This window comes from Arctopsyche grandis, chromosome 11 (genome assembly GCF_051622035.1).
Source record: "Arctopsyche grandis isolate Sample6627 chromosome 11, ASM5162203v2, whole genome shotgun sequence".
NCBI lineage: Eukaryota > Metazoa > Arthropoda > Insecta > Trichoptera > Hydropsychidae > Arctopsyche > Arctopsyche grandis.
The window spans coordinates 625,093-649,348 of NC_135365.1; the positions used below are offsets into that span (position 1 = coordinate 625,093).

Here is a 24,256-nt window from a genome sequence, read left to right on the forward strand (position 1 = left end):
GAGCTGACGTCACACACATCCACATTCGCTGTTTTATCCACACCCCCTCCCCCCTCCCCCTCCCCCTGCAGCTAAGCGAACACTTGTATTGTTTTAGATGGAGATTAGACGAGGGAACCTTCGAAGTACTAGCGTGACCGTATGGTAACAGTATACGTATGCAACAGTGAAACTAAATCCCCAGCCTCCCTGGGTTTATACCTGAATACGTTTGTTTTTGTGCTAGTTTTATCCCTTTGGATACGGTCGACAGTTAGGGCGTGATCACACAGCGAGGGAGCGGTATGCTGTACGCGGGATATTAGATAGTTTTAAACATACAAAAAAAACACGCTTATACCGCGTATGATACGCCGTATCTTGCGGGATCGTGTGGGATTGGAGCGGTCTCGTTGAAATTCTATAGAATTGTTTATACTAACTTGACGGTGATATATACCAATTCGTCGACCCTCGGACGGACATGACAGTGATCGATAACGGTGTATCCCATATTTGCAAAAAGATATAGCAGAACTGTCATGCTCCGAACTTCACATCGTCACGGAAACCGTCACTAGCTGCCTCCAGTGCTGACCCCTTCACGGACACAGAAGCCAAACTCAAGTCCACCTGGAACAACACGTCTACAAATGGACACTCCAGCAACAACCAAGAGGATCCACTGCTGTCGAAAAACCAGCAGCGCTCATCACTCCACCAACCGAGTGACGAGCCTTCACCACGGTGAAGACACTAGCATCGTCCAAGACACAACAAACCTTCGCTACCACCGTAACAAGGCCAACAAAGTAAACTGGTAAAGAAGCACACTTGGACAGCTACGAACACAAGACCCGCTGTTGAAGCAACCAGCTCCAGCGCACTTGACGAAAAAAAGCCCTCATCGCACTTCGTCAACCATCGGTCTACGAGCATTATGACCCGCTGACGAAACAACGAGTTCCAGCGCAACCGGTGAAAATCAGCACTCAAATACTGAAGACCAAACGATCTTCGTGCAACACAAAGCACGCCATCGAGTCAACCGACTCCAGCTCATCCCTCATCACCCCTCAAGCGACTGATGAAACATCACCACGGTGAACACACGCAGGACACAGCAGCCTGCACATTTGGCATCATCCAAGACACACAAACGTTCGCTACCACTGTTACTTGGCCACAATAGGTAACCTAGTAAAGAAGCACACTTGGACCAGCTCACCCAACGCGCAACAAGACCCGCTATGAAGCAACGATCTTCACCGCAAATCACGACAACAGCCCTAATCGCACGTCGTCAACCATCGGTCTACGCGCATCAAGATCCGTCACCACTGAAGCAACTAGCTACCGCACAAATCACGACAACAGCCCTCATCGCACGTCGTCAACCATCATCAACATCGACATGATGTCGAAGCAACAAGCTTCACCACAATTGACGGAAACAGCCCTCATTGCAATTCGTCATACAACGATCTGGGCACGAAGAAGGGCATACTGTAGCAACAAATTTTTTATTAACATTTAAAATAAAAGTAACATTATTTGACTATTTTCAATCAATCCAGGGGGGGGGGCAAGTGCCCCCTCTTGCCCCCCCCCCCCTGTGGGCGCCCATGACTGCAAGTACCAAACAGCGCTACATTCCTACATCCCTTTAATTCACGTTAGTCACTGGCGGAGAACTATGTAGGAATATAGTACATATGTATGTATATCAACATCAGCGATCTCATCATCGATCCTGTAAAAACACGCATAAACTCAAGGGCAACGATCCCTGTGACCGTGCCCGAAGAACACGCTTCCCCCATAAACAACACATGTCTGTAAAGTCATTAACGCATAGCACACGCTCAAACGAAACCTTTCACCCGTCCTACAACTGGTGACCACCGACTACTAAATTGGCGACCCCTATAGTTGGTGATCACTATAGTCGAAACAAAAGTATCAAGAGCACAGAACGCATAGAGATTAGAGAGTAGGTATGTCGGGAATGCGACAGATTTCGCTTAGTGTATGTACATCCATACGTTTGCTCGAAAACCCCCCGCCCCGAGCATCAATAAGCCCCGGGCGAAGTCAACCGAGTGCGACAGGCCGACTTGCCGACTAGCCGACTAGCCGACCGACTAGCTATTTTCAAACTTATCTACAAACAATCAAGAAAAAAAAGAAAACATTTTAAATTGGTACTTATCGAACTTTTGATGCCGCTATTATGAGGGTAGTACGCTTTTGATGCCCTAGTATAGAAATTTGAAAAAAATCGGTTTTTTTTTTCATATTTTCAAAGCTTAAATATTTAAGAATATGTCCTTAAGAGGATTTTTCAAAATTCAAACTACAAATGAAAGATAAAATACCTGACTATAGATTCCAATATTCGGTTGAAAACCCCTGACATTTATACTAATTCAATGACATCTTAAAATGATATTCAATGAGTCACAATGACATTCGCTTAAAATGTAATTGTTCAATTTAAATAAGAATATGTTGGTGCGGTTGAGAACACCTTTAATTTATAATAATTTAATAACATCCGCGATCTATACGATAAAAAGTACCATGTACATCGATAAATAAAAAAGTTACTTTTGCCATTAAAATAGGATAATTTAGGATTTTTGAACATTTTGTCGCTTGAACATTTTTTCCGTTTACATTTTGTCGCGGGTACATTTTGTCGCGGGTACATTTTGTCGCGGGTACATTTTGTCAGTGCACTAATTTTCGGGTACATTTTGTCGTTGAACCTTTTGGACTTGCACCAATTGTCGTGTAACCTGTTTCGTGAGGGTCTACCTCACGGGATCGAGTGTGAAATACACGAAAAACCAAATATCGGAAGGCAAAGACTGAAAATCGAAAGATCTTAAGTCGAAAGATCAAAAAAAAAGGATTTTCGATCTTTGCCTTCCGATATTTGGTTTTTCGTGCATTTCACATTCCATCCCGTTAGGTGCACCCGTTTCGTGAGGGTATATTTTGGAGTAAATGATATAAACAAGTATCACATTTGTGTGGTTTTATCCCATATGCAATATTTGATGTGCCTCAAGGTGAGATTTACAAGAAAATGATTTTAAACACACTTTGCATTTGTGTGGTTTTATCGCATTATGCATGTTTTCTTCATGTGTCACGAGGCTAGAGTTTTGAGTATATGATTTTAATCAAATTTCATACTGGTAAGGCTTTCCCCAGCGTGATATCTTAAATGTGACACAATATTAGATTTTCGAGTAAATGATTGTAAACAAATATCACATTTGTATTGTTTTATCCCAGTATGCAATTTTTCATGTGACACGAGGCTAGATTTTTGAGTGAATGATTTTAAACAAATTTCACATTTGTGTGGTTTAATCCCAGTATGCAATATTTTATGTCTCTTGAGGTGAGATTTACGAGAAAATGATTTTAAACACACTTCGCATTTGTGTGGTTTTATCCCAGTATGCAAGTTTTCATGCGATACGAGGCTAGATTTTTGAGTAAATGATTTTAAACAAATTTCACAGTTGTAAGGATTTTCCCCAGTGTGAGATCTTAAATGTGACGCAAGAATATTTTTTCGAATAAATGATTGTAAACAAATTTCACACTTATAAGGCTTTTCCCCCGTGTGAGATCTTAGATGTTCCATAAGATGACATTTTTTAGTAAATGATTTTAAACAAATTTCACACTTGTTAGGCTTTTCCCCAGCGTGATATCTTAAATGTGACAAAAGATTAGATTTTTGAGGAAATGATTGTAAACAAATATCACATTTGTATTGTTTTATTCCAGTATGCAATTTTTCATGTGACGTAAGGGTAGATTTATGAACAAATGATTTTGAACAAAAGCCACATTTGTGTGGTTTTATCCCAGTATGCAAGTTTTCATGTGACACTAGGCTAGATTTTAAAGTAAATGATTTTAAACAAATTTTACATTTGTGTGGTTTTATCCCAGTATGCAATATTTTATGTCTCTCGAGGTGAGATTTACGAGTAAATGATTTTAAACACACTTCGCATTTGTGTGGTTTTATCCCAGTATGCGAGTTTTCATGCGATACGAGGTGAGATTTTTTAGTAAATGATTTTAAACAAATGTTGCATTTGTACGGCTTTTCTCTAGTATGTAAAACAAGTTCAGATTCACTGGGAAATGGCTTTGAATAAATTTCACTACTCTTTGAGTGATTGGTCGGTAATGAAGGCTCATCGTCCCATATTAAATCTTCCAACAAAACTTCTTCAGTCTTGATCTTCAAGCAATCATCTAACCTCAGTTGGGACGTTTCGTTGCTTCGAAAACAAGCCTTTCGAAAGCTGATCAACGATTCCAGATTGGTCTTACACGAAAGACACACAGTGTCCGGCAACCGGTCGCCTCTTTTGATCTGCACATGAAATAGTAGAATTAAGAGAACAGTTAACCAATTGGGTCCACAATAATTGTAACCTGTAACCAGCAACTGACATAAATTTGACAGCAGGTCCGAATACGTTTCACCAAACGCTCTGGATGAGGACCACCGAAGATGGAGACGGAAGACTCGGCCGGGGCTGATCCAAGACAAAGCCTGCACTCCATCCTCTCCATATCCAACTCTGAAGCTTGTTATTTTGTTAGTGACATCTATCGAATGAATTTGGTGCTAGTTATATAAGGTGATCAGATGTCCTCCTTTGAGGTTTGTCCTGCATGTCCTTCTTTAATCAAATTTAGTAAACAGGAAAGTACAAGTTTGACAAGAAGCGGAAGTGTTGCCAGTATGAAACGGCTCTGTGATTATTGCCCACAAAACGCTCGTCCAAAAGTCACTACAATCTCTATAACGGAACATCTGGCAGCCGAAAAGTTCATCATACTAACGATAACTATCACACTAACGAGAACTCGAGTGCCAAATCTTCCGTATTCGCGATTTTCATAGCAAAAATTGTCTTTTGGGCGCATTAGCTTGCAAAAAGATACAACTGGCAGCATTGCTTACATAGGAAAATAGCCGGTCTCCGTGACGGGCCGGAATGTGAAATTACCGAAAACGCAAATATCGGAAGGCAAAGATCAAAAATCGAAAGATCTTTAGTTGAAAGATCAAAAAAAAGGGTGCATGGTAAACGGTACATACTCACTTAATTTGCGCGAGCAGGATACAACGGGAACAAGAGGAACAGGCTTTTCCTCCCGTATTAAGGTCTGTTCATACCTATCCAGCACGACCCGTATCCTGCAGGTGTCATGCAAGTGCGGATAGTATTCTTTAGTACATTCTATAAAAAATGCCATTTTTTTTCGATTTACCTGCTTACACGATAATGGTGAGTCGATTGCTGGAAAACATCATGTAATACCTTTTAGAAATTGTGGACTTTTACGCTATCTTTTAAGGCAACTAAATAGGGGAAAACCACAAGTTCCTTTTTTACGGGATATCATATGAAAAGTACATTCAATCTTAGCTCAAGTGTCGTTTGAGACTTCACGACTTGACTAACGTATCTACTTGATTTTCCGCTACACATTTACAACCTGGATCGTCTTATGCTGCGTACGGACCAAACCAACGACGATTTTGGTCCAACGATTTAACCATCAGGATAAAACCAGTAGCGTACAAAATATCGAAATAAAAATTAAATTTAAAAATTGAAATTAAATATCAAAATTAAAAATATTATTATTATATTAAAATTAAATTCAAATATCAAAATAAAATTATAATCAATATATTAAAATTAAAATAAAATATTGAAATTTAAAACAGAACATGCCCAATTTAAATAAATTTTCGAGATTGACCTAAAATTAGATCATCAACAATCACATACAGATAATCCTCGACTTTTGTTTGTCGAAGATGTTTTGACTTACGTAGATACGCACTAAGATCGAAAAAAAAATCAAAGAATTATTATTTTTACTTCCCCGTAATGCGCAGTTACTGAGCATATATCATGTGTAAGTATGGGTGACCGAGTGATGGCTTCAACCCGAGACGTTGTCGGTTTTATCAAAGGAAATTTTTTTGTCTTCAATTGTTTCTCTCGTCGAAATAAATCAAATAATTAAATCCATCTCAGAGGTAAAATTTATCGGATAATGTGTGATTATTAATTTTATTTCGACGAAAGAAAAAAAAACCCTTTGACAAATCACCGACATTTTTTTTGTTAAATATTTCATCGACGGCGAAACACATTGGTGTATCGTGACGACTTATAAGAAACAATAACAAGGTTTTTTTCGCTCGTAATTATAATATTTCTCTGGTTGTAATGCGTTTTGTCGTAATTCAAAACATTGTTGTAATTCAAAACATCAACGATGATCTAATTTTAGCTCAATCTCGCTCGTTAGCTTAATTTTGATATTTAATTTCAATTTTTTTATTTAATTTTTATTTCGATATTTTGTACGCCACTGGTTTTAAAAGTTGGCCCAAAATCGTCGTTGGTTTGGTGCGTACGGACCATTAGAGAGTGTGGATTCATCTTAGAGAGTGCAAATTTTGAATAAATGTATGTATGTATATAATTTCGAGTATACAAATCGAGTAAACATTCGAGTGTTGTTACTATTGTTGCGTACGGGTGGGTGGAGGATCCAAGTAAAAGCCAACAGTCGTTTCACAGCATTTATTGATGATTAAGGAGTTACACACACTGTCACTGCTCCGTCCAGAATGAATTATATCGCCTACGTACCGCCTTATAATGGGTAGATCTCTCAGGACGCCTAATCTGTTTACCTGTTGTCTAGTCACGTATTCGGATATGTATTTCCAAGACATTGGGACTTCCCGTACCGATTCTGAGAAATAGCTAATAACGGTCATTGTTTAGCCTAAATGCACTTAGAGTCCAGATATAATCTTTGGAAGTAAGTGCATGCATTTAGTTAACCGATAACAGATATCCGTTGGTCTAAGTACAATTCGCTCAATCCACGGCCTACGGAACACTATTATTTTTTTATAATTTCAGGAATTTTATAATCTCGCGAATGAACAAAGCAATTTATATGCAGTAGAAATATTAACTAGATCGAATTGTGAGCATAGCCGTATAGCACGGTGGAAAGATATAACAGTCGACGAATTTAAAATTTGGCTAGGACTTTTGCTGCACATGGGGAACATACGATTGAATCGTCAAAGTGATTATTGGAAAAAACATTATTTATTCAATCTCACCACATTCTCCCAATTTATGTCTCGTGATAGATTTTTTTTGATTCAGAGGGCTTTGCATTTTAATAATAATGAAGAAGATGATAATAGCGAAAATAATGAATAAATATAGGTACTGTATAGCGTGCTTTATGCAAGATGCAGGAAGACGCGCCTTCCAAGAAATGTCTAGACTTCCACACTGTCAAAACATTTGTGAGACAGCTATTTTATAAAATATCAGTATAGCACAGATTCTAGCTCAGCATTGAAAGTGTTAAAAATTAATCTTAATGAGCTGTATTTCGTTTTTTATGTAATTGGCCAGGTAGGCACATTGGGATTTACCTGTTAGGCCTTCCTGGTATATGTGTATATAAAAATAAAAATAATATGCTGTGAAGCGATTTTGGCCTTTCATTTGGATCCTGAACCCAACATTACGCAACAATATTTGTGAAAATACACATTTTGCAAAAAATTGCGTTTAATAGTTTTAAGTAAAATATTACAAATAAACAACAACAGTAAAATATCGTAATATTTATTTATTAGTGAATAATATAAACAGCTTACTGACAAAGCGCTTAAATTTCTGTTGTTATTTGTTAGCACTGTACTGATTGAGAGAGCTGTCTCTTCATATATTTTTATAAAAGACAAATATGTATAGAAATAGATTGAAGACTTAGGGATATATCTCGCAAGTTCCTCGAAACAAGCACAAGGATCTCATTAAATTTATTTTATAAGGAGATTTAATTTAGAAAAGAAAAAATATTATAATTGAAATTTTGTGTTTTTGTTTAAACCATTTATCTGTAATAGAAGTATGATGAAATAGTAGATAAATATATTAAACTTGGAGCATATTATAATTGTGACTCCGCAAATTACTTTTTTTCCACAAAATTTCTTAACAAAACAGATCCATTGCGTCTATCCTGTCTTCACATTCCTTACCATGCAAATACTATACATATAATTACACTTGCAATAACAAATTTCATGAAATACAATCAATTTTATGTGGTGGTACAATTTAGCGTAATGTACTAACAAGTGGCGCTTGGCATTGTTATTATCTATGTTTATTTTCCATTTAATCTTGTTTTTGGCTTTAAATTACTGTTCTTAGTGTTATTAGATCGCCGCCAGTAATTTCAAAAGTAGATCGCCCGTAGTGATTAGATGTTTGGCCACCCATGATATATGTACACCGACTAGGGATACTTCAAATATTCCTCAAATCAATTATTCGAATATCGAATATTAAAATTATGAAATATTCAAGTATTCGAATATGTGTATTATCCTGTTTACCAAAAAATTGTATAGCTGAAAATCTTGATTTTTCAGCTTTAATAAATGTTATTACAAAAAATATTTGTCAATACATGAATCAAATATACAAATGATGGAACACATTTTCATGTAGTGATTGGTTTAATGAATAATGATTTAGATCACAAAATAAACCTTCAAATTTCTTGATATTCGAAAAACTAGATTTTCTCAAAACAAGAATTTTGACTCCCACCTCCCACTACTGACAATATGTTGAAACTTGCCAATTGGGAAATGAAGAAAAGAAGAAATTATTTTTTAAATACATATTTACTTTTATTGATAAATCACAATAAGAACTCGAATATAAGATTTTTCAGTAAATGATTTTGAACAAATTTCACACTTATAAGGTTTATTAACCCCCATGTGTGATCTCAAATGTGATTTCAAACAATCGTCACATTTGTGTGCTTTTGTCCCAATTTGTAACATATGTGCCATGAGGCCAGAGTTATGGGAAAATGATTTTACACAAATGTTACATTAGTGCGGTTTTATCCCAGTGTGCAATTTTTCATGTGCCTGGAGGTTAGATTTTTGAGAAAATGATTTTAAACAAATTTCACACTTGTAAGGCTTTTCCCCCGTGTGAGATCTTAAATGTTTTACAAGTTCGTTTTTTTGAATAAATGATTTTAAACAAATTTCACATTTGTGTGGTTTTATCCCAGTATGCGATATTTTATGTTTCGTGAGGCTTGATTTTTGATAATAAGATCTTAAACAAATATCACATTTGTGTGGTTTTATCCCAATATGCGATATTTTATGTTCCTTGAGTTTAGAATTTAGTGAAAATGATTTTAAACAAATTTCACACTTGTAAGGCTTTTCCCCCGTGTGAGACCTTAAATGTACCACAAGACTATATTTCCGAGCAAATGATTTTAAACAAAAGTTACATTTGTATGGATATATCCCAGCATGCAAATTTTCATGTGATACCAAGCTAGATTTTTGAGAAAATGATTTTAAACAAATTTCACACTTGTAAGGTATTTCCCCCGTGTGAGATCTTAAATGTTTTACAAGTTCACTTTTTTGAATAAATGATTTTAAACAAATATCACATTTGTGTGGTTTTATCCCAGTATGCCATATTTTATGTTCCTTGAGTTTAGAATTTAGTGAAAATGATTTTAAACAAATTTCACACTTGTAAGGCTTTTCCCCTGTGTGAGATCTTAAATGTTTTACAAGTTCGTTTTTTTGAATAAATGATTTTAAACAAATTTCACACTTGTAAGGCTTTTCCCCCGTGTGAGACCTTAAATGTACCACAAGATTATATTTCCGAGCAAATGATTTTAAACAAAAGTTACATTTGTATGGATATATCCCAGCATGCAAATTTTCATGTGATACCAAGCTAGATTTTTGAGAAAATGATTTTAAACAAATTTCACACTTGTAAGGCTTTTCCCCTGTGTGAGATCTTAAATGTTTTACAAGTTCGTTTTTTTGAATAAATGATTTTAAACAAATTTCACATTTGTGTGCTTTTATTCCAGTATGCGATATTTTATGTTTCTTGAGGCTAAATTTTAGAGAAAATGATTTTAAACAAATTTCACATTTGTGTGGTTTTATCCCAGTATGCGATATTTTATGTTTCTTGAGGTTAGATTTTAGAGAATAAGATTTTAAACAAATATCACATTTGTGTGGTTTTATCCCAGTATGCCATATTTTATGTTCCTTGAGTTTAGAATTTAGTGAAAATGATTTTAAACAAATTTCACACTTGTAAGGCTTTTCCCCCGTGTGAGATCTTAAATGTATCACAAATCTAGGTTTATTTATAAATGATTTTAAGCAAATGTCACATTTGTGTGGTTTTATCCCAGAATGCGTTTTTTTATGTTCAGTGAGGCTAGATTTTCGAGAAAATGATTTTAAACAAATTTCACACTTGTAAGGCTTTTCCCCCGTGTGAGACCTTAAATGTAACACAAGCTCATATTTACTACGAACTGATATTAAACAATTGTCACATTTGAACAGCTTTTCTCTACTACGTAAAGCGGGTTCAGATCCACTGGGCAATGGCTTTATACAAATTTTACTACTCTTTCGGTGAATTGTCGGTAGTGAAGGCTCATCGTCCCATATTATATCTTCCAACAAAACTTCTTCCGTCTTGATCTTCAAGCAGTCATCCAACCTCAGTTGAGACGTTTCGTTACTCCGAAAACAAGCCTCTCGAAAGCTGATCAACGATTCCAAATTGGTTTTACACGAAAGACACACCGTCTCCGGCAACCCGTCGCCTCTTTTAACCTGCAGGTGAAAAGGTAGGATTAAGAGAAGAGTTAACCAATGGGGTCCACAATAGTTGTAACCTGTTGTCAGCAACCGACATAAATTTGACAGCCGGTCCGAATGCGTTGCTCCAGACGCTCTGGATGAGGACCTGGTCTCTGGAAGATGGAGACGGAAGACTCGGCTGGAGTACTCCATCCAAGACAAAGCCTGCACTCCATCGTCCCTGCATCCAACCCTGACAACAACCGATCAACTGAGGTTCGAGTCGCCGAATGCGGGTATATTATACACCTAAGCGAGTAGGTCGAATATCAAGATACCGAACGACGAGCATACTAATTTCATATTTACCTAACCTCAGTATGTCGAAATACAAATATTATAGATCGAATGAAAGTTGTTTTACGTTGACGGATAGATGGCACCTCTGCATTGATAATTTCAAGATTATTTAAAACAAAATAATATAATAAATTGTATTTTTAAATTTATATTTTATTGCAATTAAGTATATCAAAAACTAAAGGTTAGAGTTACAATAATAGCTAATAAACATTTTCGTCACATCTATCATATATGGTGAGTTTCATTAATGGTAAGAAATGAGGTCGATTTTATTAAATAGTGTACTTTGGGAGATTTTGAAAATACCTATTGATGAAGATGGCGGATTAAATGCATTAAATGCTTCCGCATTCAAAATAATCCATATGTATGTGGGATTTCATGTGTGTGAGTGAATTATGTAATGAGTAATGTTGAGGAGTGATGTACAAACAGTGGTACACATGAGTGTACACTGTGTGGCGGCTCGCTTATACGACATGGTCGAGTTTGGTTGCCTTCCTGCGAGTGGGAACCAACTCGGCTGGGTTCGGAGAGCTACTACTCACTCCGTCTTCAGCTGTCATATAATAAACACGTGCATTAACATGCCAGTCGTCTCATTCGTTCACTCTCCATACTGGTGACCCCCGACATCGAGCCACGCAGCCTCGATCAATTTCAACATGCCGCTCATCCCTGCCTCGCCGAGTCAGGCGGGAGAAGCTACCCGCCGCGCCCCCATCGCCATCAACAGAGCGCGTCGCGGCCCGCGGGTGACAATAAACGAGCAGACACGGCTACCTACCTACCTACCTACCTACTGACGTCCAGCCACAACGTCGACGACAGGTGCTTTTAAAAAATGGGGGAGCGAATGAGACGACGATCTTGACAGCTGGATGTGGAGTCATGCGCGATCCACTACACATAGAACGGTCATCCAGCACCACAAGACATACACCACCTCAGCACCATCATCATCATCATCATCATCAAGGCCCCGTCCGTCCCCACGAGCGTCGTCACGCCGAGACGGGCGGTAGCGCTACAACACCTCCACGAGCCACAACGACTCACGGTCCAGCTCGGAGTATCATCAACCACATCGATGCCCCTGCCACCCCCGCCGCCCCACCAACCGACATCAGCCTCGGAAGAGCGGCGCCGCCGCATCATCGCATCGCATCGGCGCGACCATCGGACCACCCACCGTCCTGCTCGCGACGTCACCGCCCTCGAATCTACCGACCATTCAGGGCGGTACACCTATGTACACAGCGGATGACCCACGTCAACAATTTTTTTTTCTCCCCACGTAATAATTTTTTTCTCTTTGTGTAACAATAATTTTTTTCTTTTGTAAAATTTGTTTCTTTGTAATTTTGGTATCGCTGATGCTGGGGGGGGAGTGATGTGGCGGCTCGCTTATACGACATGGTCGAGTTTGGTTGCCTTCCTGCGAGTGGGAACCAACTCGGCTGGGTTCGGAGAGCTACTACTCACTCCGTCTTCAGCTGTCATATAATAAACACGTGCATTAACATGCCAGTCGTCTCATTCGTTCACTCTCCATAACTGTTTGTGAGTTGGCAGAAGTGTGACGCCAACTGAGGCTTCATTCGCACGGGAGCTTTTTTAACGTTCGTTAAAAAAACGTTCAAATAGAACAAATGCATTTCCATGTACATATATGTTCATACGTCAGCGCTTTTAAAACGCGACGCTTTTTTATCGAGTAGTGTTGCATTTTGAGCGCTGGGCGTTGGGCGTTAAAGGGAATAAATAGATCATATGAAACTTCGTATTATTATTCACACGAGCGGTAAAAAAGCGCCGGCGCTTCACTCATTACGCCACGCACTCGCTCGGAGGTGGAGTCTCGTCCACTTTTATATGCAAAAGCATTGCCAGATTACTCTAACAAGATTATGAAGAATAATGCCTGGGAGGACATAACTAAAAAACTGTCAGAGGACTGGGAAACCCTCACCAATGGGGAAAAAAAATAATCGATGTAAGTATATAGTAACGCACTGTATTTATTTTTATCAAATATGTAGGTACATAGTTATTTTATGCTAGTCACCATTTTGTCTATTAATGACTTGATATTGCCACGGGATAGAACCTTGTGGCGATCTAAAATATCTAGCGAAATAATCACGTATTTCTAGACCAGTATGGTTACTTCTTAGACCTCTCGGTTGGACACCTTGTATTGGACTGTCAAATAAAGTATCATCAAATTGGAATCCATCTTTGATTCTTACAAAATTATGTAGAATGCAACATGCTTTAACTACCGATATCGTGCGATCGGGTTGAAGTTCTATAGCTCTCGTTAAAATCCTCCACTTGTTTGATAGAATACCAAAACTGCATTCAATCATTCTTCGTGCTCGCGTTAGTCGATAATTATAAATACGTTGTTGCACAGTCAAGTTGCGGTTCGGATATGGTCGTAAAACATGTCTAGATAGGGCAAAGGCTTCATCGCCAATTAATACAAATGGCATATTTTTCCCATTCGGATCATTCGGTAAAGTTTTTGGTTCTGGTAAATCAATTTGGCCCGATTCTAATTGTCTGTTAAATGATGTATTTTTAAAGACGTTTGAGTCAGTAGAACCGCCGTAAGCTCCTACTTCAATGCAAGTAAAACAATAGTTTGCATCACAAATTGCCATTAAAATTATAGAAAAATAATTTTTATAATTATAGTACAGTGAACCGCTTTGATTGGGCTTTGTTATTTCAATGTGTTTGCCATCTACAGCCCCGATCACATTGGGGAAATTAGTGCGGTGGTAAAATTCTTCGGATATTTTCTTAAAGTCATCCTTTGTTTTTTCTGGCATATACATACATAGGCTTTAAACAATCCCATATTTCGTCACAGACTTGTTTAATAATGTAATGTATAGTAGATACTCCAAGTAAAAACTGGTAATGTAAATCATGAAAATTGTTGCCTGATGCTAAAATTCTGTAACAAATGAATGGCTCATTAATACATATATTTTCTTTTTAGGCAAAGATGTACAATCAAAGTGGAAACACGTAAGGTACAACTTTCGACGAGAATATCAAGCCCAAAAAGATGTTACATCAGGCCAAGGTGCAAAAAAGAGAAAGAAATACAGATATTACGATGAATTATTATTTCTAGTTCCACACGTTAAAGATGCCAACACTTCTGGAAACTACAGCACTGCAACAAATGTAACAGAGCAAAATATTGAAAGCCCGTCAACGCCGATCGGCAAAAATTCACCAGCTGGATCTTCGACTGCCACTCGTAATATTCCAGAGATTCCAAAGAAGAAAAATAAAACAAAATCATCCTTTGAGGAAGAAGTTCTGAAGGCCATCAAAAATGAAATATCAGAAACGAACGAGGATAAAACATTCTGTTTATCACTGGTTCAATCACTTCAAAAGATGGACGATGATAATAAAATGTTAGCCAAAATCGAAATATTAAAAGTAATTCGCACTTTCTCAAATAGGTCGCTTAAGACAAACTTCAGTCAGCCCAACCAATCACCAAACATTGAACCATATTTCAGTTACCCAAATTCTATCCCTTCGCTTCAATCAACACCTATCTGCACTCAAATCACACAACAGCAGCACTCACAGCTCTCACAGCCAACATTCACTCAAGTCCATAATATGTATCAGCAGCACTCAGAGTCACACCCAACACTGTCCTTGCATCAATCTTCATCCGTTAATCCTGTACATCCATCTAAGGTAATTACGATTCTAGAGAATCGTCAATATCACCCCGCTAATTCAACGGCACCAAGTTCTAGGCCACACTCCGCACAAAGCTTTTTTACCACTTTCAACCCAAATATTTGCCCATCTCCATCCAACACTGACCAATCAAGTTCAATAACTGTTCAGAGCCCCTTGACCAATATAAGTTCATCAGAAGAACTTTACTTATCTCCAGATGATTGTTAAATTTAATACCTAAGTTTTTAATAAATATAAATTGTTTTGTAATTTTGTAATTATTGTTTTATTTACCTCAGTATAACAGCTAGTCGTTGTACAGGTGGTATCGCCAAACGCATGTTGGTATCTTGAAGTGTTATTCGAGGCCCCACTATCGTCAACAGTTCGTCAAATGTTGTAATAGACATTCGAAAATAACTAAAAAATTTATCGGGGTATTGCCTCAATTCTTCGTACAGTGTCACAAACTGCCCTTTTAAGTATCTCTCAGTTCATTCAGAGGATGGACCCAGAATGCCTTTTGTTTTCTTTTTCGTCTTCTAGCAACACAAATCGCTATTGCTATTAATTTAGCAGAAACCATTTCCACGTCTTACTGAAGCGAGAAACGAAACAAGAGTGATTTTAAAGCGTTCGTATGAACAATCATATCGAGAACGTTATAAAAGCGCCAACGCCGAGTTTTAACGCAACGTTTTTTAAAGTCTCGTGCGAATGAAGCCTGACAGTGAGGAGTCGAGCCGTTGGCCGGACGGCCACCGGTACGCGCACGTGTGTGTACTTAATGTACAATAAACGTACATTGATGGACCAACATCGTCTTTGATTATCTCTCCCGCAATCCTCCCTATATCTTTGAACTCTACATGTACATATTACAGTTCTTAGTGTTAGTAGATCGCCGCCAGTAATTTCAAAAGTAGATCGCCCGTATTGATTAGATGTTTGGCCACCCATGGTACATGTACACCGACTAGGGATACTTCAAATATTCGTCAAATCAATTATTCGAATATCGAATATTAAAGTCATGAAATATTCAAGTATTCGAATATATTATCCTGTTTACCAAAAATGATATCAGCTTTAATAAATGTTATTACAAAAAATATTTGTCAATACATTAATCGAATGGTGACCGGAAAGGTTGCTCGAAAGCGGTACCCACACGGGATAATTTGGTGAACATCGAAAACAAATCAAAGTTTCTATGACTACGATATCGACATCGTTGAATTTTTTTTGAATCGTTGAACCGGGAACGGGAATTGCATGCGTTATTGTGGCATTATAAATTTATAACGTATGCCGGGTAGGGATCCCAAATATTCGTCGACTTCAACTATTCGAATATTGAATAGTAAATCAAGAGCAATTATTGGTCATAGCAGGTATAAAAAAATGCACCACTGAGAAATCAACAAGAAAAAACAAAAATAATCGAATTCCAACGTAATATTTTCAATCAGTCTGGTTACTTCCAGACACCCCAAATGCCGAGCCACTGGACATGATAGGATGATATTTGGCTGATATTAATTTCACCGCTAATTGTTGTTTAAAATACAAAATTGAAAATCAACTAGAATGTAATATCGAATAAAAAATATAAAAAAGTAGTAAGTACATATGTTAATATTATAGTATCCTCCCATTCAAATACTCGGCTAACTATAAACCACACAAACTAGTGACGAGAAAACAAACAAAAATTCACGTGTTCATGTATGTATGCCTTAGGGAAAAATTTCGGCGAGTGCGAAAAGTATTTCAGTTGAACTTTCAATGCTGTGTATACGGCCATTGGTGGGGATGGCCGATTGGGACAATTGTATTTCAGTCAGTATTTGCTACCTGCGCATACGAGAGTTAGTGGGGACGGGCGAGAGTCCAACCCCTTTTTTGTGGATATCGCAGTGGCGAGTTGTCCGTAGTGGGTTGCGACAATAGCCAAATTATAAGGCCACTTTTAAGGCTTTTCCCCCGTGTGAGACCTTAAATGTAGTACAAGATTATATTTTCGAGCAAATGATTTTAAACAAAAGTTACATTTTTATATCCCAGAATACAATTTTTCATGTGGACACGAAGCTAGATTTTCGCGAAAATGATTTTAAACAAATTTCACACTTGTAAGGCTTTTCCCCCGTGTGAGATCTTAAATGTAACACAAGTTCACACTTATGATAAAATGATTTTAAACAAATATCACATTTGTGGTTTTATCCCTGTGTGCAATTTTTTATGTGAGTCGAAGCTAAATTTTTGGGTAAATGATTTTAAACAAATTTCACACTTGTAAGGCTTTTCCCCCGTGTGAAACCTTAAATGTAGCACAAGACTATATTTTCGAGCAAATGATTTTAAACAAAAGTTACATTTGTAAGGATATATCCCACAATGCAATTTTTCATGTGATACCAAGCTAGATTTTTGAGAAGATGATTTTAAACAAATTTCACACTTGTAAGGTATTTCCCCCGTGTGAGATCTTAAAATGTTTTACAAGTCCAATTTTTTGAATAAATGATTTTAAACAAATTTCGTTCTTTCTCGATTTTAAACAAAATTTATTTGAACTCTTAAAACAGATACTTTGTACATAAAAATAATTTAGGTTTTTGTTGGTGTCAATTGAAGTTTGTATACGTATTTTACATAAACAAAAAAACAAATTATAATGAAAACAATAATAAAGGAGGTATGTAAAAAATAAATGATGACTAGATGATTATGTTTATGTGTGATGTTGTTGTTTGATGTTTTATAAAAATTTTTGAAGCCAACCCTTCTGTTATTCGTATACCCGTTGGATTGTATTTAATATTTTTAGGAATGTGGATAATTGGCGGACGTTTGGTAATGTGTGTTGATGGTTCCAACCCTTCTATTACTTGTATTTTGGGTGAATTGTTGCTAGTATTCTCGGGTATGTGGATAACAGGTGGCGATGAGTTTGATAAAGATGTGGGTGATAATGAATTATTAATTTAAGTATAATACAAATTTTTCGCTTGAGCTTCACATATTATATTGTTTATGGCATGTGCTGTATCAAATTTTAGTTTCGGATTTAAGCCTTTTAAACTCTCGATCCAGGACGCATACATTAGATCGAAAGAAGTTTGGGGAGATTCAACAATGGGCCGAGACAGTATAGTGCATGCTTGTGCAAGCAGCTCATTTATTTTGTTCGGCCTATTCTTTGTTACTTTCGGCATTGGACCTTCATCATCATCATTAAGAGACGAATATATCAAAGACTCTTTTTGTACTACTTCATTTTGGTGTTGTTGAGAATAATCTTCCTGAAAAAAAAAAAAAATTTAATTTAAAATTTTTCAGATGCCAACAACAGATGCAGAATGGATCGAAATCGCAAATGAATTTGGAAAACTTTACAATTTCCCCAGATGCATTGGAAGTCTAGATGGCAAACACATTGAAATTATTAAACCTCGAATGTCGGGTCCCTCATACTACAATTATAAAGGCTTTTATAGCATTGTCCTCATGGCTTTGGTTAATGCGAGAAAAGAGTTCATCATGATTGATGTAGGAACAAACGGAAAAATCTCAGATGGTGGAGTTTTATTCTATACGAAATTTTGGGAACTCTATGAACAACGCAAATTAAATTTGCCAGAGCCATGTCCATTGCCCAACACCACGACGAATTTTCCATATGTATTTGTAGCTGATGAAGCTTTTGCTCTTGACACGAATCTTATGAAACCTTATGAACACAAAAGTTGTAATGCCGAAGAGAAAGTTTTTAATACGCGCTTATCTTCTGCACGACAAGTGGTTGAATGTGCATTTGGTTTGATAGCCACTAAATTCCGCATATTTCATTAGACCATACACTTGGAACCGCAAAAAGCGACAATCGTGACAACAGCTTGTTGCTACTTGCATAACTTTCTTCTTAAACAGAATGATAGTAGCTATATTGCATTAGAAGAAGACAAAGACACAATAACTAGCCTTTCCACTTCTTTTAATCGAAATGCTAAGTCAGATGCAAAAACAGTCAGAGACGAGTTTCGACAGTATTTCTTCGATGAGAAAAGAACAGCCTTGTAACCTTGTAGACACTGTGGTAGGTCAACCTATATAATTATCATTATTATTTACTTGTTTTTTTACTATACATATTTCTTTCTTGCTTTTTATTTTTTTACTATATTTGTTATTCTTTTTTATGTATATTTGTATTATATTGATTTTTTTAAATAAAATAATTTCATTTGTGATCCGCAATTATTATTTACCGTAATATTTTTTCATATTGCTATGCTACATTATATTTATATACATACATATATTCAAAGACATGGTTATATCTAGTCACCCGACCCAGAAGGTGCCACGTATTGTTCGATGGTTGTAAATGCATTGGTAAAAGTTTGCAGAACCTTTTTTACAAAGGATTTACAACAATGGAACAATGGATTCATTGTTCCATTGTTGTAAAAAACAAAAGTCATACCAAATCAACTGTCCACTTTCCTTGGGGTTTTTAAAAGATGCGCCGAAAGTGTACCAAAAATTTACCCATAACCCGTTCACAACATTTCCGTAGAAATGTTATAAATAAAAAATTTAAAAAAAATGAATCTGTGATGCAATATACTCCAGAAGGAATATGCATTACCAAAAGGAAAGATCGTCGAGAGATTTTGAAGATTTCCTCGGAATTTAATAGGGTGTCTACAGAGATAACCAATCGCCGAGGCAATGTTGTAGAAAAACCCAGTATGATAATTCAATATAACAAATTTATGGGGGGAGTAGATTACCACGATCAGATGTTAGCCTACTACCCATGTAGGAGAAAAACTTTAAGCTGGTATTACAAATAAACAACAACAGTAAAACATCGTAATATTTATTTATTAGTGAATAATATAAACAGCTTACTGACAAAGCGCTTAAATTCCTGTTGTTGTTTGTTAGCACTGTACTGATTGAGAGAGCTGTCTCTTCATATATTTTTATAAAAGACAAATATGTATAGAAATAGATTGAAGACTTAGGGATATATCTCGCAAGTTCCTCGAAACAAGCACAAGGATCTCATTACATTTATTTTATAAGATTTAATTTAGAAAAGAAAAAATATTATAATTGAAATTTTGTGTTTTTGTTTAAACCATTTATCAGTAATAGAAGTATGATGAAATAGTAGATAAATATATTAAACTTGGAGCATATTATAATTGTGACTCCGCAAATTACTTTTTTTCCACAAAATTTCTTAACAAAACAGATCCATTGCGTCTACCCTGTCTTCACATTCCTTACCATGCAAATACTATATAATTAATTACACTTACAATAACAAATTTCATGAAATACAATCATTTTTATGTGGTGGTACAATAGTAGGTGGTACAATTAGCGTAATGTACTAACAAGTGGCTCTTGGCATTGTTATTATCTATGTTTATTTTCAATTTAATCTTGGTTTTGGCTTTAAATTACAGTTCTTAGTGTTAGTAGATCTCCGCCAGTAATTTCAAAAGTAGATCGCCCGTATTGATTAGATGTTTGGCCACCCATGGTACATGTACACCGACTAGGGATACTTCAAATATTCGTCAAATCAATTATTCGAATATTAAAGTCATGAAATATTCAAGTATTCGAATATATTATCTTGTTTACCAAAAAATTATATAGCTGAAAATCTTGATTTTTCAGCTTTAATAAATGTTATTACAAAAAATATTTGTCAATACATTAATCGAATATACAAATGAACACATTTTCATATAGTGGTTGGTTTAATGAATAATGATATAGATCACAAAATAAACCTTCAAATTTCTTGATTTTGATTGATTAATTGAATTGATTTTCTCAAAACAAGAATTTTGACTCTAACCTGCCACTTAACTGACAATATGTTAAAACTTGCCAATTGGGAAATGAAGAAAAGAAGAATTTTTTTTAAATATATACATATTGAAAAATCACAATAAGAACTCGAATATAAGATTTTTAAGTAAATGATTTTTAACAAATTTCACACTTATAAGGTGTATTAACCCCCGTGTGAGATCTCAAATGTGACACAAGTCCATTTTTATGAACAATTGATTTCAAACAAATGTCACATTTGTGTGCTTTTGTCCCAATTTGTAATATACATATTATGTGCCTTGAGGTCAGAGTTATGGGAAAATGTTTTTAAGCAAATGTTATATTAGTGCGGTTTCATCCCAGTGTGCAATTTTGAATGTGCCTGGAGGTTAGATTTTATAGAAAATGATTTTAAACAAATTTCACACTTGTAAGGCTTTTCCCCCGTGTGAGACCTTAAATGTAGCACAAGATTATATTTTCGAGCAAATGATTTTAAACAAAAGTTACATTTGTATATCCCAGAATGCAATTTTTCATGTGATACGAAGCTAGATTTTCGAGAAAATGATTTTAAACAAATTTCACACTTGTAAGGCTTTTCCCCCGTGTGAGATCTTAAATGTAACACAAGTTCACACTTATGAAAAAATGATTTTAAACAAATATCACATTTGTGTGGTTTTATCCCAGTATGCGATTTTTTATGTTCCTTGAGGATAGAATTTAGAGAAAATGATTTTAAACAAATTTCACACTTGTAAGGCTTTTCCCCCGTGTGAGAACTTAAATGTTTTACAAGTCCATTTTTTTGAACAAATGATTTTAAACAAATTTCACATTTGTGTGCTTTTATTCCAGTATGCGATATTTTATGTTTCTTGAGGCTAGATTTTAGAGTATAAGATTTTAAACAAATATCACATTTGTGTGGTTTTAGCCCAGTATGCGATTTCTGATGATTCCTGAGGCTAGCCTTTAGAGAATAAGATTTTAAACAAATTTCACACTTGTAAGGCTTTTCCCCCGTGTGAGAACTTAAATGTAAAACAAGTCCATTTTTTTGAATAAATGATTTTAAACAAATATCACATTTGTGTGGTTTTAACCCAGTATGTGATTTCTTATGATTCCTGAGGCTAGATTTTAGAGAATAAGATTTTAAACAAATTACACACTTGTAAGGCTTTTCTCCCGTGTGAGATCTTAAATGTTTTACAAGTTCACTTTTTTGAATAAATGATTTTAAACAAATATCACATTTGTGTGGTTTTATCCCTGTGTGCAATTTTTTATGTGAGTCGAAGCTAAATTTTTGGGTAAATGATTTTAAACAAATTTCACACTTGTAAGGCTTTTCCCCCGTGTGAAACCTTAAATGTCGCAAAAGACTATATTTCCGAGCAAATGATTTTAAACAAATGTTACATTTGTATGGATATATCCCAGAATGCAATTTTTCATGTGATACCAAGCTAGATTTTTGAGAAAATGATTTTAAACAAATTTCACACTTGTAAGGTATTTCCCCCGTGTGAGATCTTAAATGTTTTACAAGTCCAATTTTTTGAATAAATGATTTTAAACAAATTTCACATTTGTGTGGTTTTATTCCAGTATGCGATATTTTATGTTTCTTGAGGCTAGATTTTAGAGAATAAGATTTTAAACAAATATCGCATTTGTGTGGTTTTATCCCAGCGTGCAATTTTTTATGTGAGTCGAAGCTAAATTTTTGGGTAAATGCTTTTAAACAAATTTCACACTTGTAAGGCTTTTCCCCCGTGTGTGACCTTAAATGCATCACAAGTTTATATTTACTATTAAATGATTTTAAACAATTGTCACATTTTAATGGCTTTTCTCTACTATGTAAAACAAGTTCAGATGCACTGGGCAATGGCTTTGAACAAATTTCACTACTCTTTCGGTGAAGTTTCGGTAATTTATTTAATGAAGGCTCTTTGTCCCATATTACATCTTTCAGCAGAACTTCTTCCGTCTTGATCTTCAAGCAGTTATCCAACCTCAGTTGGGACGTTTCGTTGCTTCGAAAACAAGCCTTTCGAAAGCTGATCAACGATTCCAGATTCGTGTTACACGAAAGACACACCGTGTCCGGCAACCCGTCGTCTCTTTTAACCTGCAGGTGAAAGGATAGAATTAAGAGAAGAGTTAACCAATGGGGTCCATAACAATTGTAACCTGTAACCAGCAACCTACCTGAACTTGACAGCAGGTCCGAATGCGTTGCTCCAGACGCTCTGGATGAGGATCACCAAAGATGGAGACGGAAGAGTCGGCTGGAGCTGATCCAAGACAAAGCCTGCACTCCATCGTCCCCGCATTTATCTCTGACAACAACCGATCAACTGAGCTTCGCCTTCTTATTTTTTGCGACATCTTTTGTCTAAATTTGGTACTAGTTTAGGGCTGCCATACGTCCCGATACACCGGGACATGTCCCGGTTTTGAAGTCTGTGTCACAGTGTCCCTGCACGAGAGTCATTTTCCCCGGTCGAATTAAAATTTACGCATATTAAAAAAATATTTTCCGAATCATAAATATATGAATATTTTTCCGATACTTCTGTGAAATAATGTTTTAAAAATTAAACTGCTGGAACTACAAACATTACCAAATGAAACGTCGAATACAATAACGGCATTTTGTATTGAGGCACTAAAACATTCTGTAGGCGGGGTAGGATGTGTTGACCGTATCCCAGCCTAACGAAACACTGTTGTGCTTGTTTTAATAAAGTTTTATTGTTTGCCTAAATATTGTACAAAGGTATTATATTTGGGCAAAAGTATGTCGTTCAGCGGTCGCTGGCTCGGCATTCGGCTATGTTCAGAAGGTCTCTGGATGCGGCAGTGTGTTGCTGGCTCGTTCGGCTGGTTGATCTTCCAAGTCCGCGTAGTGTAGTGGTGGCAGATCAGGAGCTGGATGTCGACTGGTCTGCTGCTGTGTGTCGACGCTTGCTGCTGTGGGTCGACTGGCGTTGTTTGGGTTGTACCTCCTTTTATAGTGTTTCTGGGTATCACGTGACCCGCGGTGGTTGTTGTTGATGCGTAAGCGAGGAATGTGCTTTTGTCGATGGGGTAGAATTTTCTGGAATGATTGGCACCGTTCCGCTCGATGTAGTTTAATGGCTGCGGTGTGCTTCGACCGATTTGGTTCCGCTCGACTGGTAGGGGTGTTCCGCTTGAGTTTAGTTTAATGGCTGCAGGTGTGCTTCGACTGGTTTGGTTCCGCTCGGCTGGTAGGGGTGTTCCGCTTGAGTTTAGTTTAATGGCTGCAGGTGTGCTTCGACTGGTTTTGGGAATGTATTCTGCGTCGCAGTAAATGTTTTGATGAATGTGACGATATTCCCACAATTCTAATAATCCAGTAAAAGGATTCCTGTTATTCGGGGCTGAAAATACTCGTACGAATTTTGGAGGAAGAGAAAGGTAATTTTTATAAATTACAAGAAACTTTCTCTGCAAATATATGTAGAAAGCGTCGCTTGTCCTGCACACATTATTCAT

At 36.5% G+C, this 24,256-nt stretch overlaps 5 protein-coding genes across 5 annotated transcripts in view; 1 reads left to right on the forward strand and 4 right to left on the reverse strand.

Moving 5' to 3' along the window:
* Positions 1-24,256, reverse strand: part of LOC143919229 (uncharacterized) — a 34,574-nt gene that overhangs the window by 8,242 nt on the left and 2,076 nt on the right. The gene's annotated exons all lie outside the window — the stretch shown is intronic.
* On the reverse strand, positions 2,283-4,787 carry LOC143919107 (uncharacterized). The gene is made up of 2 exons (XM_077441296.1): positions 4,471-4,787; positions 2,283-4,390 (listed from the first exon to the last, which is right to left on the reverse strand). The coding sequence occupies exons 1-2, from the start codon at positions 4,591-4,593 to the stop codon at positions 3,167-3,169; spliced, it is 1,347 nt and encodes a 448-aa protein (XP_077297422.1). The 5' UTR covers positions 4,594-4,787; the 3' UTR covers positions 2,283-3,166.
* On the reverse strand, positions 7,697-11,050 carry LOC143919079 (uncharacterized). The gene is made up of 2 exons (XM_077441265.1): positions 10,876-11,050; positions 7,697-10,795 (listed from the first exon to the last, which is right to left on the reverse strand). Exons 1-2 carry the CDS (start codon positions 10,996-10,998, stop codon positions 8,999-9,001), a joined length of 1,920 nt encoding a protein of 639 aa, XP_077297391.1. The 5' UTR covers positions 10,999-11,050; the 3' UTR covers positions 7,697-8,998.
* LOC143919196 (uncharacterized) lies at positions 13,391-15,126 on the forward strand. Its single transcript, XM_077441411.1, has 3 exons — positions 13,391-13,427; positions 13,545-13,646; positions 14,139-15,126. The coding sequence occupies exons 1-3, from the start codon at positions 13,391-13,393 to the stop codon at positions 15,077-15,079; spliced, it is 1,080 nt and encodes a 359-aa protein (XP_077297537.1). The 3' UTR covers positions 15,080-15,126.
* Positions 16,428-23,448, reverse strand: LOC143919148 (uncharacterized). The gene is made up of 3 exons (XM_077441344.1): positions 22,946-23,448; positions 22,701-22,865; positions 16,428-18,162 (listed from the first exon to the last, which is right to left on the reverse strand). The coding sequence occupies exons 1-3, from the start codon at positions 23,123-23,125 to the stop codon at positions 17,845-17,847; spliced, it is 663 nt and encodes a 220-aa protein (XP_077297470.1). The 5' UTR covers positions 23,126-23,448; the 3' UTR covers positions 16,428-17,844.